The sequence below is a fragment of the Pristiophorus japonicus genome, chromosome 21 (genome assembly GCF_044704955.1).
Source record: "Pristiophorus japonicus isolate sPriJap1 chromosome 21, sPriJap1.hap1, whole genome shotgun sequence".
NCBI lineage: Eukaryota > Metazoa > Chordata > Chondrichthyes > Pristiophoridae > Pristiophorus > Pristiophorus japonicus.
The window spans coordinates 35,090,817-35,105,009 of NC_091997.1; the positions used below are offsets into that span (position 1 = coordinate 35,090,817).

Here is a 14,193-nt window from a genome sequence, read left to right on the forward strand (position 1 = left end):
TCATGTATAAACGTTATCATTTGAACCCTGGCTGACATTACCCGCCGTCCTCCGCACAGCCCTGTTGTGTTATTTCAGCAGCCATTCCAGCGGAATATTAACTACAGACGTTAACTTTTTAAATGATGGTTCTTTTTTTTAAAAACTTACATTTATTCCAATAACATGTAAATTCACAAACTTGTGAATCTTTCTGAAGTTGCAAAACGTTGTAATTTTAAATTAGGCAGTCCCTCGGAGTCCAGGATAACGTAAAACATTGCAATGGCCCGTACGGGGATCGAACCCGCGACCTTGGCGTTATTAGCACCACGCTCTAACCAACTGAGCTAACCGGCCACACAAACAAAACATACAGAACAAGGTTGGAGACCTCAAACAAAATATGAGCTTTTTTTTTGGAAGGGTGTGACAAATTGAGTTGCCTTGCAAATCAGGGTTTCCGTTTATTTCCACCGTGGAGTGTCTGAGTTAACTTGTGGAGCGGCTGTCTGTCTGTCTGCAGTCAGTTTTTCCACCCCTCCTCTGTCCCTGTTCAACCTCATCTGTGCTCTACCTCATTGGACCTTAGAAAGAGAGATAGAGTGCAAGAAAAAAGGAAGAAAGGAAGAGTGGCTATATACTCAAAAACACACAATCACAATACAGAAAAACGCACAAATATTCTAACACATGCACGAACACACACACACGGTTGGACTGGTTTTATGGAAGCTGCTGCCCCCTAGTGTTGAACTCGCTGATAGAAGTGACGGGTTGCGAGTGCAGGATAAAAGTAAAGAAAGGCTTGCATTTCTATAGCGCCATTCACGACAACCGGACGTCTCAATGCGCTTTACAGCCAATAAAGTACTTTTTGGAGTGTAGTCACTGTTGTAATGTGGGAAACATGGCAGTTAATTTGTGCACAAGCAAGCTCCCACAAACAAATGTGATAATAACCAGATAATCTGTTTTTGTTATGTTGATTGAGGGATAAATATGGGCCAGGACAGAACTCCCCTGCTCTTCTTCGAAATAGTACCATGGGATCTTCCACTTGAGAGAGCAGACTAATGATGCAAAGATGGGTGGGAAAGCAAATTGTGAGGAGGACACAAAAAATCTGCAAAAGGATATAGACAGGCTAAGTGAGTGGGCAATAGTTTGGCAGATGGAGTATAATGTAGGAAAATGTGAGGTTATCCACTTTGGCAGAAAAAATAGAAAAGCAAATTATAATTTAAATGGAGAAAAATTGCATGGTGCTGCAGTACAGAGGGACCTGGGGGTCTTTGTGCATGAAACACAAAAAGTGAGTATGCAGGTACAGAAAGTAATCAGGAAGACAAATGAAATGTTGGCCTTTATTGCAAGAGGGATAGAGTATAAAAGCAGTGAAGTCCTGCTACAACTGTACAGGGTATTGGTGAGGCCACACCTGGAGCACTGCATATAGTTTTGGTCTCTGTATTTAAAGAAGGATATACTTGCATTGGAGGTTGTTCACAGAAGGTTCACTAAAGTTAATTCTGGAGATGAGGGATTTGACTTATGAAGATAGGTTGAGTAGGTTAGGCCTATACACATTGGAGTTCAGAAGAATGAGAGGTGATCTTATCGAAACATATAAGATAATGAGGGGGCTCGACAAGTTGGATGCAGAGAGGATATTTCCACTCATAGGAGAAACTAAAACTAGGGGACGTAGTCTCAGAATAAGGGGCCGCCCATTTAAAACTGAGATGAGGAGAAATTTCTTCTCTCAGAGGGTTGTAAATCTGTGGAATTCTCTGCCCCAGAGAGCTGTGGAGGCTGGGTCATTGAATATATTTAAGGTGGAGATAGACAGATTTTTGAGCAATAAGGGAGTAAAGGGTTATGGGGAGCGGGCAGGGAAGTGGAGCTGAGTCCATGATCAGCCATGATCTTATTGAATGGTGGAGCAGGCTCGAGGGGCCTCTTTATGTCCCCGCTGCCGGTGCTGTTCCCTCACAAGTCAGTGAGGTCCTGGGCCTGCGAGGAACGGAGGTCGAGGCCCAGGAGCAGCACAGTGTGGACCAGCAGCAGGATCGGAGCCCAGGGAAGGAGCAGCACAGGCCAACAGTGAGTTCATGAGGCCTACACTGTAACCTATGAAACCCAGGGAGGGAGGGCCTGTGGGAAGGAGAAAGGAGGACAGTAGGAGTATGTATGTGTGTATGTACTAGGCCCATGCAGCGGAGCCTGGTGTTGGACCCCCTTGCCACTAGACTTATACCTTGCTCTGTCAAGCCCCTGTGGCAACTGGTGTGCAATGGCCACCTCATGTTAAAAGAATTCATGCACAGGCATCTTCCGCCCTTCAAAATGAAGTTCGGGACCTGGAACATCAGGACCCTCATTGACAACCCCAACAGCAACAGACCAGAATGCCGCACTGCTATCGTTGCCCGGCAACTCAGGCATTTCGACGTTGACATCACTGCCCTAAGTGAGACCCAACAGGCAGTGGAAGGCCATCTCAAGGAACATGGTGGTGGTTACACCTTCTTCTGGAAAGGCAAACCAGAAGCAGAACGCTGACTCCATGGGGTTGGCTTTGCCCTAAAAACGAGCTAGTGGGCCATCTCAGAGACTCCCCTTGTGGGATAAACGAATGCTTCATGACTCTTCGGCTCACTACGGTCATCAGCGCATACACCCCAACACTGGAAGCTACAGATGAGACCAAAGAGGAATTCTACTTCAGCCTTGAACAATCCCTGTCCCGAGTCCCAATGGGTGACAAGCTGATCCACCATGGTGACTTTAATGCCAGAGTTGGAAAGGATACAGACCCCTGGGGAGTATGGTTGGCAGAGATGGGGCAGGGAAAACCAACTCCAATGGTACCCTCCTCCTGACAAAATGCTTAGAACATGGCTTTTTCATAACCAACTCCTTGTTCCATCAGAAAGACAAGAATAAGGATTCATGGCAGCACCCTTGCTCCAAGCACTAGCATCTGCTAGACTATGTCACCGTCCGAGCGAGGGACCGCAAGGAGGTGCGCATTACCCGCGCCATGACAGGAGCTGATGACTGCTGGACGGACCACCGTCTAATCCGTTCTGTCAGCACCATCAATGTAGCCTCAAAACAGCAATGGCAACAGAAACAATGCCACAGGAAAATCAACGCCGGAGTACTCAAAGATCCTACTAAGAAAGCCCTATTCAGCCAGCACCTCACTAACAACCTGTTGACTCCCAGTGACCCAGAGATGCAGAGTGTCCACAGTGCCTGGTCAGTCCTCAAGGCCTCCATAATTAGCACCTGCAAAGAGACGCTCGGTTACTCGACCATAAGAACATAAGAATATAAGAATTAGGAGCAGGAGTAGGCCATCTAGCCCCTCGAGCCTGCTCCACCATTCAATAAGATCATGGCTGATCTGGTCGTGGACTCAGCTCCACTTACCCGCCCTCTCCCGTAACCCTTAATTCCCTTATTGCTTAAAAATCTATCTATCTTTGACTTGAAAACATTCAATGAGCTAGCCTCAACTGCTTCCTTGGGCAGAGAATTCCACAGATTCAAAACCCTCTGGTAGAAGAAATTCTTTCTCAACTCGGTTTTAAATTGGCTCCTCCGTATTTTGAGGCTGTGCCCCCTAGTTCTAGTCTCTCCGACCAGTGGAAACAACCTCTCTGCCTCTACCTTGTCTATCCCTTTCATGATTTTAAATGTTTCTATAAGATCACCCCTCATCCTTCTGAACTCCAACAAGTAAAGACCCAGTCTACTCAATCTATCATCATAAGGTAACCCCCTCATTTCTGGAATCAGCCTAGTGAATCGTCTCTGTACCCCTTCCAAAGCTAGTATATCCTTCCTTAAGTAAGGTGACCAAAATTGCACGCAGTACTCCAGGTGCGGCCTTACCAATACCTTATACAGTTGCAGCAGGACCTCCCTGCTTTTGTACTCCATCCCTCTCGCAATGAAGGCCAACAATCCATTCGCCTTCCTGATTACCTGCTGCACCTGCAAACTAACCTTTTGGGATTCATGCACAAGGACGCCTCGGGGAAATCCCCTCCGTGCCTTTCAGTTCCGCGCGGAGGGGTTTCCTGTACGGGCTGCTCCTGCACACCCTCAACTTTGCCATCCTCGCCGGCCGTCCGGACACGCCATGGCGTACCATCTTGCCGTCCGGAGGAGGCGGGGGTCCCCGATGGAGGGCACTCTACGCAGGGGTCCTCCCACTATTCATCGGGGACTTGGCCTGGAGGGTGGTGCACGGAGCAGTGCCGTGCAATAAATTTTTAAGCCGGTTCACGGACTCCCAGGCCGCCTGCAATTTCTGCGGTCTGGAGGAGTCCGTGTTCCATGTTTTTATTGAGTGTACGAGGTTGCAGCCCCTGTTCCATTATTTGAAGGGGCTGCTCCTGAAATTCTGGCTGCACTTCAGTCCCACACTCCTGATCTTTGGGCACCCTGAGCGGAGGGGAGCGGGTAGGTCCGAGGGCCTCCTCGTAGGACTGCTCCTGGGCACGGCCAAGGGTGCCATCAGCCGGTCCAGGCAGCGGGCGGTCGAGGGGGTCGTTCAACCTGACTGCCTGCCTCTCTTCCGCTCTTACATCCGGTCCAGGGTGTCCTTGGAGATGGAGCACGCGGTGTCCACCGGTACGCTCGCGGCCTTCCGCGAGAGGTGGGCACCGGAGGGACTGGAGTGCATCATCACGCCCGGCAACCAAATTTTAATTTGATTTTACGTTTTAAAGTTTAATTTGTTTTAATTGCCGGTGCTTTTAGTGTCCCCTTCCCTTTTATAGGGGGCACCGGAGAAATTGTGATTTTAGTGCCCAAAAAAAAAACCAAAAAAAACAAAAAACACAAAAAAAAAACAAAAAAAAACAAAAAAAAGGAAAAAAGGGCCTTGTAATTGTCTGGAGTGTCACCCAGGTCGGGTGGCACCGTTTAATGTTTTATGTTTTCGCAGATAAACTCAAAAGAGTTTCATGCACAAGGACGCCTCGGGGAAATCCCCTCCGTGCCTTTCAGTTCCGCGCGGAGGGGTTTCCTGTACGGGCTGCTCCTGCACACCCTCAACTTTGCCATCCTCGCCGGCCGTCCGGACACGCCATGGCGTACCATCTTGCCGTCCGGAGGAGGCGGGGGTCCCCGATGGAGGGCACTCTACGCAGGGGTCCTCCCACTATTCATCGGGGACTTGGCCTGGAGGGTGGTGCACGGAGCAGTGACGTGCAACAAATTTTTAAGCCGGTTCACGGACTCCCAGGCCGCCTGCAATTTCTGCGGTCTGGAGGAGTCCGTGTTCCATGTTTTTATGGAATGCACGAGGTTGCAGCCCCTGTTCCACTATTTGAAGGGGCTGCTCCTGAAATTCTGGCTGCACTTCAGTCCCACTCTCCTGATCTTTGGGCACCCTGTGCGGAGGGGAGCGGGTAGGTCCGAAGGCCTCCTCGTAGGACTGCTCCTGGGCACGGCCAAGGGTGCCATCAGCCGGTCCAGGCAGCGGGCAGTCGAGGGGGTCGTTCAACCTGACTGCCTGCCTCTCTTCCGCTCTTACATCCGGTCCAGGGTGTCCTTGGAGATGGAGCACGCGGTGTCCACCGGTACGCTCGCGGCCTTCCGCGAGAGGTGGGCACCGGAGGGACTGGAGTGCATCATCACGCCCGGCAACCAAATTTTAATTTGATTTTACGTTTTAAAGTTTAATTTGTTTTAATTGCCGGTGCTTTTAGTGTCCCCTTCCCTTTTATAGGGGGCACTGGGGAAAAATTGTGATTTTAGTGCCCAAAAAAAGAAAAAAAAGAAAAAAAAGAAAAAACACAAAAAAAAACCAAAAAAAGGAAAAAAGGGCCTTGTAAATGTCTGGTGTGTCACCCAGGTCGGGTGGCACAGTTTAATGTTTATGTTTTGCAGGTAGACTCTAAAAGAGTTTCATGCACAAGGACGCCTCGGGGAAATCCCCTCCGTGCCTTTCAGTTCCGCGCGGAGGGGTTTCCTGTACGGGCTGCTCCTGCACACCCTCAACTTTGCCATCCTCGCCGGCCGTCCGGACACGCCATGGCGTACCATCTTGCCGTCCGGAGGAGGCGGGGGTCCCCGATGGAGGGCACTCTACGCAGGGGTCCTCCCACTATTCATCGGGGACTTGGCCTGGAGGGTGGTGCACGGAGCAGTGCCGTGCAACAAATTTTTAAGCCGGTTCACGGACTCCCAGGCCGCCTGCAATTTCTGCGGTCTGGAGGAGTCCGTGTTCCATGTTTTTATTGAATGCACGAGGTTGCAGCCCCTGTTCCACTATTTGAAGGGGCTGCTCCTGAAATTCTGGCTGCACTTCAGTCCCACTCTCCTGATCTTTGGGCACCCTGTGCGGAGGGGAGCGGGTAGGTCCGAAGGCCTCCTCGTAGGACTGCTCCTGGGCACGGCCAAGGGTGCCATCAGCCGGTCCAGGCAGCGGGCGGTCGAGGGGGTCGTTCAACCTGACTGCCTGCCTCTCTTCCGCTCTTACATCCGGTCCAGGGTGTCCTTGGAGATGGAGCACGCGGTGTCCACCGGTACGCTCGCGGCCTTCCGCGAGAGGTGGGCACCGGAGGGACTGGAGTGCATCATCACGCTCGGCAACCAAATTTTAATTTGATTTTACGTTTTAAAGTTAATTTGTTTTAATTGCCGGTGCTTTTAGTGTCCCCCTCCCCTTTTATAGGGGGCACTGGGAAAATTTGATTTTAGCGCCCCAAAAAAAAAACAAAAAAAAAATAATTTAAAAAAAAGGGGCCTTGAAAATGTCTGCTGTGTCACCCAGGTCGGGTGGCATGGTCTTAATGTTTTATGTTTTGCAGGTAAACTCAAAAGAGTTTCATGCACAAGGACGCCTCGGGGAAATCCCCTCCGTGCCTTTCAGTTCCGCGCGGAGGGGTTTCCTGTACGGGCTGCTCCTGCACACCCTCAACTTTGCCATCCTCGCCGGCCGTCCGGACACGCCATGGCGTACCATCTTGCCGTCCGGAGGAGGCGGGGGTCCCCGATGGAGGGCACTCTACGCAGGGGTCCTCCCACTATTCATCGGGGACTTGGCCTGGAGGGTGGTGCACGGAGCAGTGCCGTGCAACAAATTTTTAAGCCGGTTCACGGACTCCCAGGCCGCCTGCAATTTCTGCGGTCTGGAGGAGTCCGTGTTCCATGTTTTTATTGAATGCACAAGGTTGCAGCCCCTGTTCCACTATTTGAAGGGGCTGCTCCTGAAATTCTGGCTGCACTTCAGTCCCACTCTCCTGATCTTTGGGCACCCTGTGCGGAGGGGAGCGGGTAGGTCCGAAGGCCTCCTCGTAGGACTGCTCCTGGGCACGGCCAAGGGTGCCATCAGCCGGTCCAGGCAGCGGGCGGTTGTTCAACCTGACTGCCTGCCTCTCTTCCGCTCTTACATCCGGTCCAGGGTGTCCTTGGAGATGGAGCACGCGGTGTCCACCGGTACGCTAGCGGCCTTCCGCGAGAGGTGGGCACCGGAGGGACTGGAGTGCATCATCACGCCCGGCAACCAAATTTTAATTTGATTTTACGTTTTAAAGTTTAATTTGTTTTAATTGCCGGTGCTTTTAGTGTCCCCCTCCCCTTTTATAGGGGACACTGGAAAAAATGTGATTTTAGCGCCCCAAAAAAAAACCAAAAAAAAAGAAAAACACAAAAAAAAAAACACAAAAAAAGGGGAAAAAAAAGGGCCTTGTAAATGTCTGCTGTGTCATCCAGGGCGGGTGGCACGGTTTAATGGTTTTTGTTTTACAGGTAGACTCTTAAAAAAAAAAAGAGTTTCATGCACAAGGACCCCCAGGTCCCTCTGCACCACAGCATGTTGTAATTTCTCCCCATTCAAATAATATCCCCTTTTTCTGTTTTTTTTCCCCAAGGTGGATGACCTCACACTTTCCGACATTGTATTCCATCTGCCAAACCTTAGCCCATTCGCTTAACCTATCCAAATCTCCTTGCAACCTCTCTGAGTCCACTACACAACCCGCTTTCCCAATAATCTTAGTGTCATCTGCAAATTTTGTTGCACTACACTCTGTCCCCTCTTCTAGGTCATCTATGTATATTGTAAACAGTTGTGGTCCCAGCACTGATCCCTGTGGCACACCACTAACCACTGATTTCCAACCGGAAAAGGACCCATTTATCCTGACTCTCTGCTTTCTGTTCGCCAGCCAATTCTCTATCCATGCCAATACATTTCCTCTGACTCCGCATACCTTTATCTTCTGCAGTAACCTTTTGTGTGGCACTTTATCGAATGCCTTTTGGAAATCTAAATACACCACATCCATCGGTACACCTCTATCCACCATGCTCGTTATATCCTCAAAGAATTCCAGTAAGTTAGTTAAACATGATTTCCCCTTCATGAATCCATGCTGCGTCTGCTTGATTGCACTATTCCTATCTAGATGTCCCGCTATTTCTTCCTTAATGATAGTTTCAAGCATTTTCCCCACTACAGATGTTAAACTAACCGGCCTATAGTTACCTGCCTTTTGCTTGCCCCCTTTTTTTTTTTTTTTAAACAGAGGCGTTACATTAGCTGCTTTCCAATCCGCTGGTACCTCCCCAGAGTCCAGAGAATTTTGGTAGATTATAACAAATGCATCTGCTATAACTTCTGCCATCTCTTTTAATACCCTGGGATGCATTTCATCAGGACCAGGGGACTTGTCTACCTTGAGTCCCATTAGCCTGTCCAGCACTACCTCCCTAGTGATAGTGATTGTCTCAAGGTCCTCCCTTCCCACATTCCTGTGGCCTGCAAATTTTGACATGGTTTTTGTGTCTGCCACTGTGAAGACCGAAGCAAAATAATTGTTTAAGGTCTCAGCCATTTCCACATTTTCCATTATAAAATCCCCCTTTTCATCTTCTAAGGGACCAACATTTACTTTAGTCACTCTTTTCCGTTTTATATATCTGTAAAAGCTTTTACTATCTGTTTTTATGTTTTGCGCAAGTTTACCTTCGTAATCTATCTTCCCTTTCTTTATTGCTTTTTTCGTCATTCTTTGCTGCTGCTTAAAATTTTCCCAATCCTCTAGTTTCCCACTAACCTTGGCCACCTTATACGCATTGATCTTTGATTTGATACTTTCCTTTATTTCCTTGGTTATCCACAGCTGGTTATCCCTTCTCTTGCCACCCTTCTTTTTCACTGGAATATATTTTTGTTGCGCACTATGAAAGAGCTCCTTAAAAGTCCTCCACTGTTCCTCAATTGTGCCACCGTTTAGACCAGGAATCACCAAGACTGGTTCGACAAGAATGAACAGGAGATCCAGGAGCTAATAAGTCACAAGCACAAGGCATTCTTGGACTGGAAACAGGAACACAACTTGAGAGAAAGAAAGCAGCTCTACGGACGTCTGAAGGCTGAGGTCCAACAAAAAACTCGAAACCTAAAGAACAAATAGTGGGTGGGGAAAGCGCAGGAGATCCAGCAACTAGCCGACAACCATGATGTGCGAGGATTCTTCAGCGCAGTCAAGACCACCTATGGCCCAAGCACCCAAGGCCCTACCCCACTGCTGGCCAAGAACGGAGAGGTAGTCATCAAGGACAGAGCTGGAAGGAGCACCAAAGATCTCCTCAACCGAGGCTCTGTATTCGACGCGAGTGTCCTCGACTCCATCCCGCAGCATGCCACCCACCGCCATCTCAGCACAACCCCAACCTGATGTAGAAATGGCCATCCGACGTCTGAAGAACAAGGCAACAAGAACAGATGGAATCCCCGCCGATCTCAGAGACATGGTAATTGTGACCATCTTCAAGAAAGGCGACAAGTCCGATTGCGGTAACTACAGAAGAGTTTCACTGCTGTCTGCCACAGGGAAAGTCATCGCAAGAATCCTCCTCAATTGCCTTCTCCCTGTGGCTGACGAGCTCCTCCTAGAGTCGCAATGCGGATTCCGCCCACTAAGGGGCACAATGGACATGATCTTCACCATGCGACAAATCCAAGAGAAATGCAGGGAACACCACCAACCCCTGTACATGGCCTTCTTTGACCTCACAAAAGCCTTCAACGCTGTCAACCATGAGGGATTATGGAGCACCTCCTCAAATTCGGCTGTCCTCAAAAGTTTGTCACCATCCTTCACCTGCTTCACAATGACATGCAAGCTGTGATCCTGACCAAGAGATCCACAAGAGACCCAATTCAGGTTTAGACCAGGATCAAGCAAGGCTGTGTCAACGCACCAATGCTCTTCTCGATCTTCCTCACTGCAATGCCCCACCTCACCTCAGCAAGCTCCCCGCTGGAATGGAGCTAAACTACAGAACAAATGGGAAACTAATCAACCTCCGCCGCCTCCAGGCCAGATCCAAGTTCGTCCCATCCTCCATCATTGAATTACAGTAGACAGATGATGCCTGCGTCTGCGCACACTCAGAGGCCGAACTCCAAGCCATCGTCAATACCTTCACCGAAGTGTACACGAGAATGGGCCTTACCCTAAACATCCATAAGCAAAGGTCCTCTACCAACCTTCCCCCACCACACAGCACTGCCCCCCGGTTATCAAAATCCATGACAAGGCCTTGGACAATGTGGACCATTTTCCATACCTTGGGAGCCTACTGTCAACAAAGGCAGACATCGACGACGAGGTCCAACACTGCCTCCAGTGCGCCAGTGCAGCCTTCAGTCACCTGAGGAAGAGAGTGTTTGAAGACCAGGACCTCAAACCCGGCACCAAGCTCATGGTCTACAGAGACATGGACTATGTGCAGCAGGCACCTCAAAGCACTGGAGAAGTACCACCAACATTACCTCTGCAAGCTCCTGCAAATCCATTGGCAGGATAGCTGCACCAACGTCAGTGTTCTCGATCAGGCCAACATCCCCAGCATCGAAGCACTGACCACGCTCGATCAGCTCCGATGGACGGGCCACATCGTCCGCATGCCCGATATGAGACTCCCAAAACAAGCGCTCTACTCAGAGCCCCAGGTGGGCAGAGGAAATGCTTAAAGGACATCCTCAAAGCCTTCTTGAAAAAGTGCAACATCCCCACTGGCACCTGGGAATCCCTGGCCCAAGACCGCACAAAGTGGAGGAAAAACATCCGGGAAGGCGCTGAACACTTTGAGTCTCTTCGTCGGGAGCAAGCTGAAGCCAAGCGTCGACAGCGGAAGGAGCGCACGGCAACCCAGGCACCCCACCCACCCGTTCCTTCAACCACCGTCTGCCCCACCTGTGACAGAGACTGTCGATCCTGCATTGGACTCATCAGTCACTTGAGGACTCATTTTTAGCAAGTCATCCTCAACTCCAAGGGACTGCCTAAGAAGAACCCATGCTGTACCTGCCCTGGAAGTGTTTGGGACATGCAGAAGGAGGTGTGCTCTATTTAACGCTGTCCCAAGAAGAGTAAGTCAGCTTCGAAAACACCTTTAAACAATTCCCTGGATTTTGGGGGGCGGGCGCTAGGACCCTGTTTGTCTGTCTGTGTCTGGGATCTCCTGCAGGGTCTGTGCATGTCAGCTCTTGAGCTACGTGCAGGCAGTGAGGAGCGGGGAGGGGACGGGGACGGGGAATGGGAATGGAGCGGGGCTGGCGGTGCAGCGTGACCGGGGCCGTGCTGCTCCTGAGCGGGGTTCTGCTACTGGCAGCTGGCCAGTACGAGAAATACAGTTTCCGCAGCTTCCCGGAGAGCGAGCTGGTGCCGCTGGACTCGGCTTTCCGCTACTCGGTGGAGCAGCACGCTGCCGGCAACTGGAGAGAGAGCATCCGCTACCTGGAGTTGTGTCTGCGGCTTCACCGCCTGCTCCGGGAGAGCCAGGCTCACTGCAACAGCAACTGCAGCCTGGCCGAGCCCGAGCCCCCAGCTCCCGGCCTCCAGCCCCCGGCTCCCGGACACTTCAGCGAGCTGCGGGCCTTCGCTCAGTTCCTGCGCCGGGCCGTGTGTCTCAAGAGCTGCAAACGCTCCCTGGCCGTCTTCAAACTGCCCTACCCGCAGAGAGAGACCCTGCACCACTTCGAGACTCGGAGCCCCTACCGATACCTGGAGAATGCGTACTTCCAGGTAGGAGTCCCAGCTCCAGGGTACCCATAATATGGGGTTACTTACACCGACATCACAATGTATCCAATCCCCACAATGTATTCATTAGATATATTGTAATTAGTAAATAATGTACATTGTAACCATTAACTAGAATACATTGTAATCATTAATTGAAATACAAGATATTATCGTTAGACGATTTATATTGTACCCAGACACAGTTTAGAATCCGATTGACTCCCCGTTGTATGTTGAACTATGTTTGGGGTTGGGGGGCTTTATTCACTGTTGAAAGTCGGAGTGAAATTACAATGAAACTTCTTAAATCGTCGGTTTCTCTTCATGTAATTTGACAGGCGCTGCAATCTGCGCTTTTATCTGAGTTTCAGTCCTGAAAAAGTTCAAATCGCAATTACTGTATGTGTGAAATTGTCAGCATGTTCTACATGAGAAAAGTTCGGAAAGTTTGAGTCCTAACCCTGATTATTCAGGTGGTGGTTTGATGCAAATTCTAACCAGGCTAAATAATCAGGACCAGAGTGATACTGAGCTGGGTGTGATTAGTTCATTGCAGCTCACTGGCTAACTCCTCTCTCCCCACTCCTTTCCTCTCTCTCTCTCCAGTCGCTCCTTCCTTCACCCCCCCTCTCTCTCTCTCTCCAGTCTCTCCTTCCCTCTCTCTCTCTCTCTCTCTCTCTCTCCAGTCTCTCCTTCCCTCTCTCTCCAGTCTCTCCTTCCCTCTTTCTCTCTCTCTCTCTCTAGTCTCTCCTTCCCTCTCTCTCTCCAGTCTCTCCTTCTCTCTCTCTCTCTAGTCTCTCCTTCCCCCTCTCTCTCTCTAGTCTCTCCTTTCCTCTCTCTCTCCAGTCTCCCCTTCCCTCTCTCTCTCTCTCTCTCCCTCCAGTCCTCCTTCCCTCTCTCTCCAGTCTCTCCTTCCCTCTCTCTCCCCCTCCTTCCCTCTCTCTCCCCCTCCTTCCCTCTCTCTCCCCCTCCTTCCCTCTCTCTCCCCCCCCTTCCCTCTCTCTCCCCTCCCCCCCTCCTTCCCTCTCTCTCCCCCCTCCTTCCCTCTCTCTCCCCCCTCCTTCCCTCTCTCTCCCCCCCTCCTTCCCTCTCTCTCCCCCCTCCTTCCCTCTCTCTCCCCCCCTCCTTCCCTCTCTCTCCCCCCCTCCTTCCCTCTCTCTCCCCCCCCTCCTTCCCTCTCTCTCCCCCCCCTCCTTCCCTCTCTCTCCCCCCCCTCCTTCCCTCTCTCTCCCCCCCCCCTCCTTCCCTCTCTCTCCCCCCCCCTCCTTCCCTCTCTCTCCCCCCCCTCCTTCCCTCTCTCTCCCCCCCTCCTTCCCTCTCTCTCCCCCCCTCCTTCCCTCTCTCTCCCCCCCTCCTTCCCTCTCTCTCCCCCCCCTCCTTCCCTCTCTCTCCCCCCCTCCTTCCCTCTCTCTCCCCCCCTCCTTCCCTCTCTCTCCCCCCTCCTTCCCTCTCTCTCCCCCCCTCCTTCCCTCTCTCTCCCCCCCTCCTTCCCTCTCTCTCCCCCCCTCCTTCCCTCTCTCTCCCCCCCTCCTTCCCTCTCTCTCCCCCCCCCTCTCCCCTCTCTCTCCCCCCCTCCTCCCTTCCCTCTCTCTCCCCCCCTCCTTCCCTCTCTCTCCCCCCCCTCCTTCCCTCTCTCTCCCCCCCCCTCCTTCCCTCTCTCTCCCCCCCCTCCTTCCCTCTCTCTCCCCCCCCTCCTTCCCTCTCTCTCCCCCCCCTCCTTCCCTCTCTCTCCCCCCCCCTCCTTCCCTCTCTCTCCCCCCCCCTCCTTCCCTCTCTCTCCCCCCCCTCCTTCCCTCTCTCTCTCCCCCCCCTCCTTCCCTCTCTCTCCCCCCCCTCCTTCCCTCTCTCTCCCCCCCCCTCCTTCCCTCTCTCTCCCTCCCCCCCCTCCTTCCCTCTCTCCTCTCCCTCTCCCGTCTCTCCTTCCCTCTCTCTCTCCTCCTCCCCTCTCCTCCTCGCTCTCCTTCCCTCTCTCTCGTCTCTCCTTCCCTCTCTCTCGTCTCTCCTTCCCTCTCTCTCGTCTCTCCTTCCCTCTCTCTCGTCTCTCCTTCCCTCTCTCTCCAGTCTCTCCTTCCTCTCTCTCTCCAGTCTCTCCTTCCCTTCTCTCTCTCCAGTCTCTCCTTCCTCTCTCTCCAGTCTCTCCTTCCTCTCT

At 51.5% G+C, this 14,193-nt stretch overlaps 1 protein-coding gene and 1 non-coding gene across 2 annotated transcripts in view; one reads left to right on the forward strand and one right to left on the reverse strand.

Moving 5' to 3' along the window:
* Positions 1 to 265: 265 nt before the first annotated feature.
* On the reverse strand, positions 266 to 339 carry trnai-aau (transfer RNA isoleucine (anticodon AAU)). The gene has a single exon. It is a non-coding gene; the product is annotated as a tRNA-Ile (tRNA).
* Positions 340 to 11,561: 11,222 nt separating this feature from the next.
* Positions 11,562 to 14,193, forward strand: part of LOC139233643 (endoplasmic reticulum protein SC65-like) — a 22,194-nt gene continuing 19,562 nt past the window's right edge. The window contains exon 1 of the mRNA XM_070864054.1: positions 11,562 to 12,044. Within this exon, the coding sequence (XP_070720155.1) occupies positions 11,562 to 12,044 (483 nt within the window). The remainder of the gene's footprint in view (positions 12,045 to 14,193) is intronic.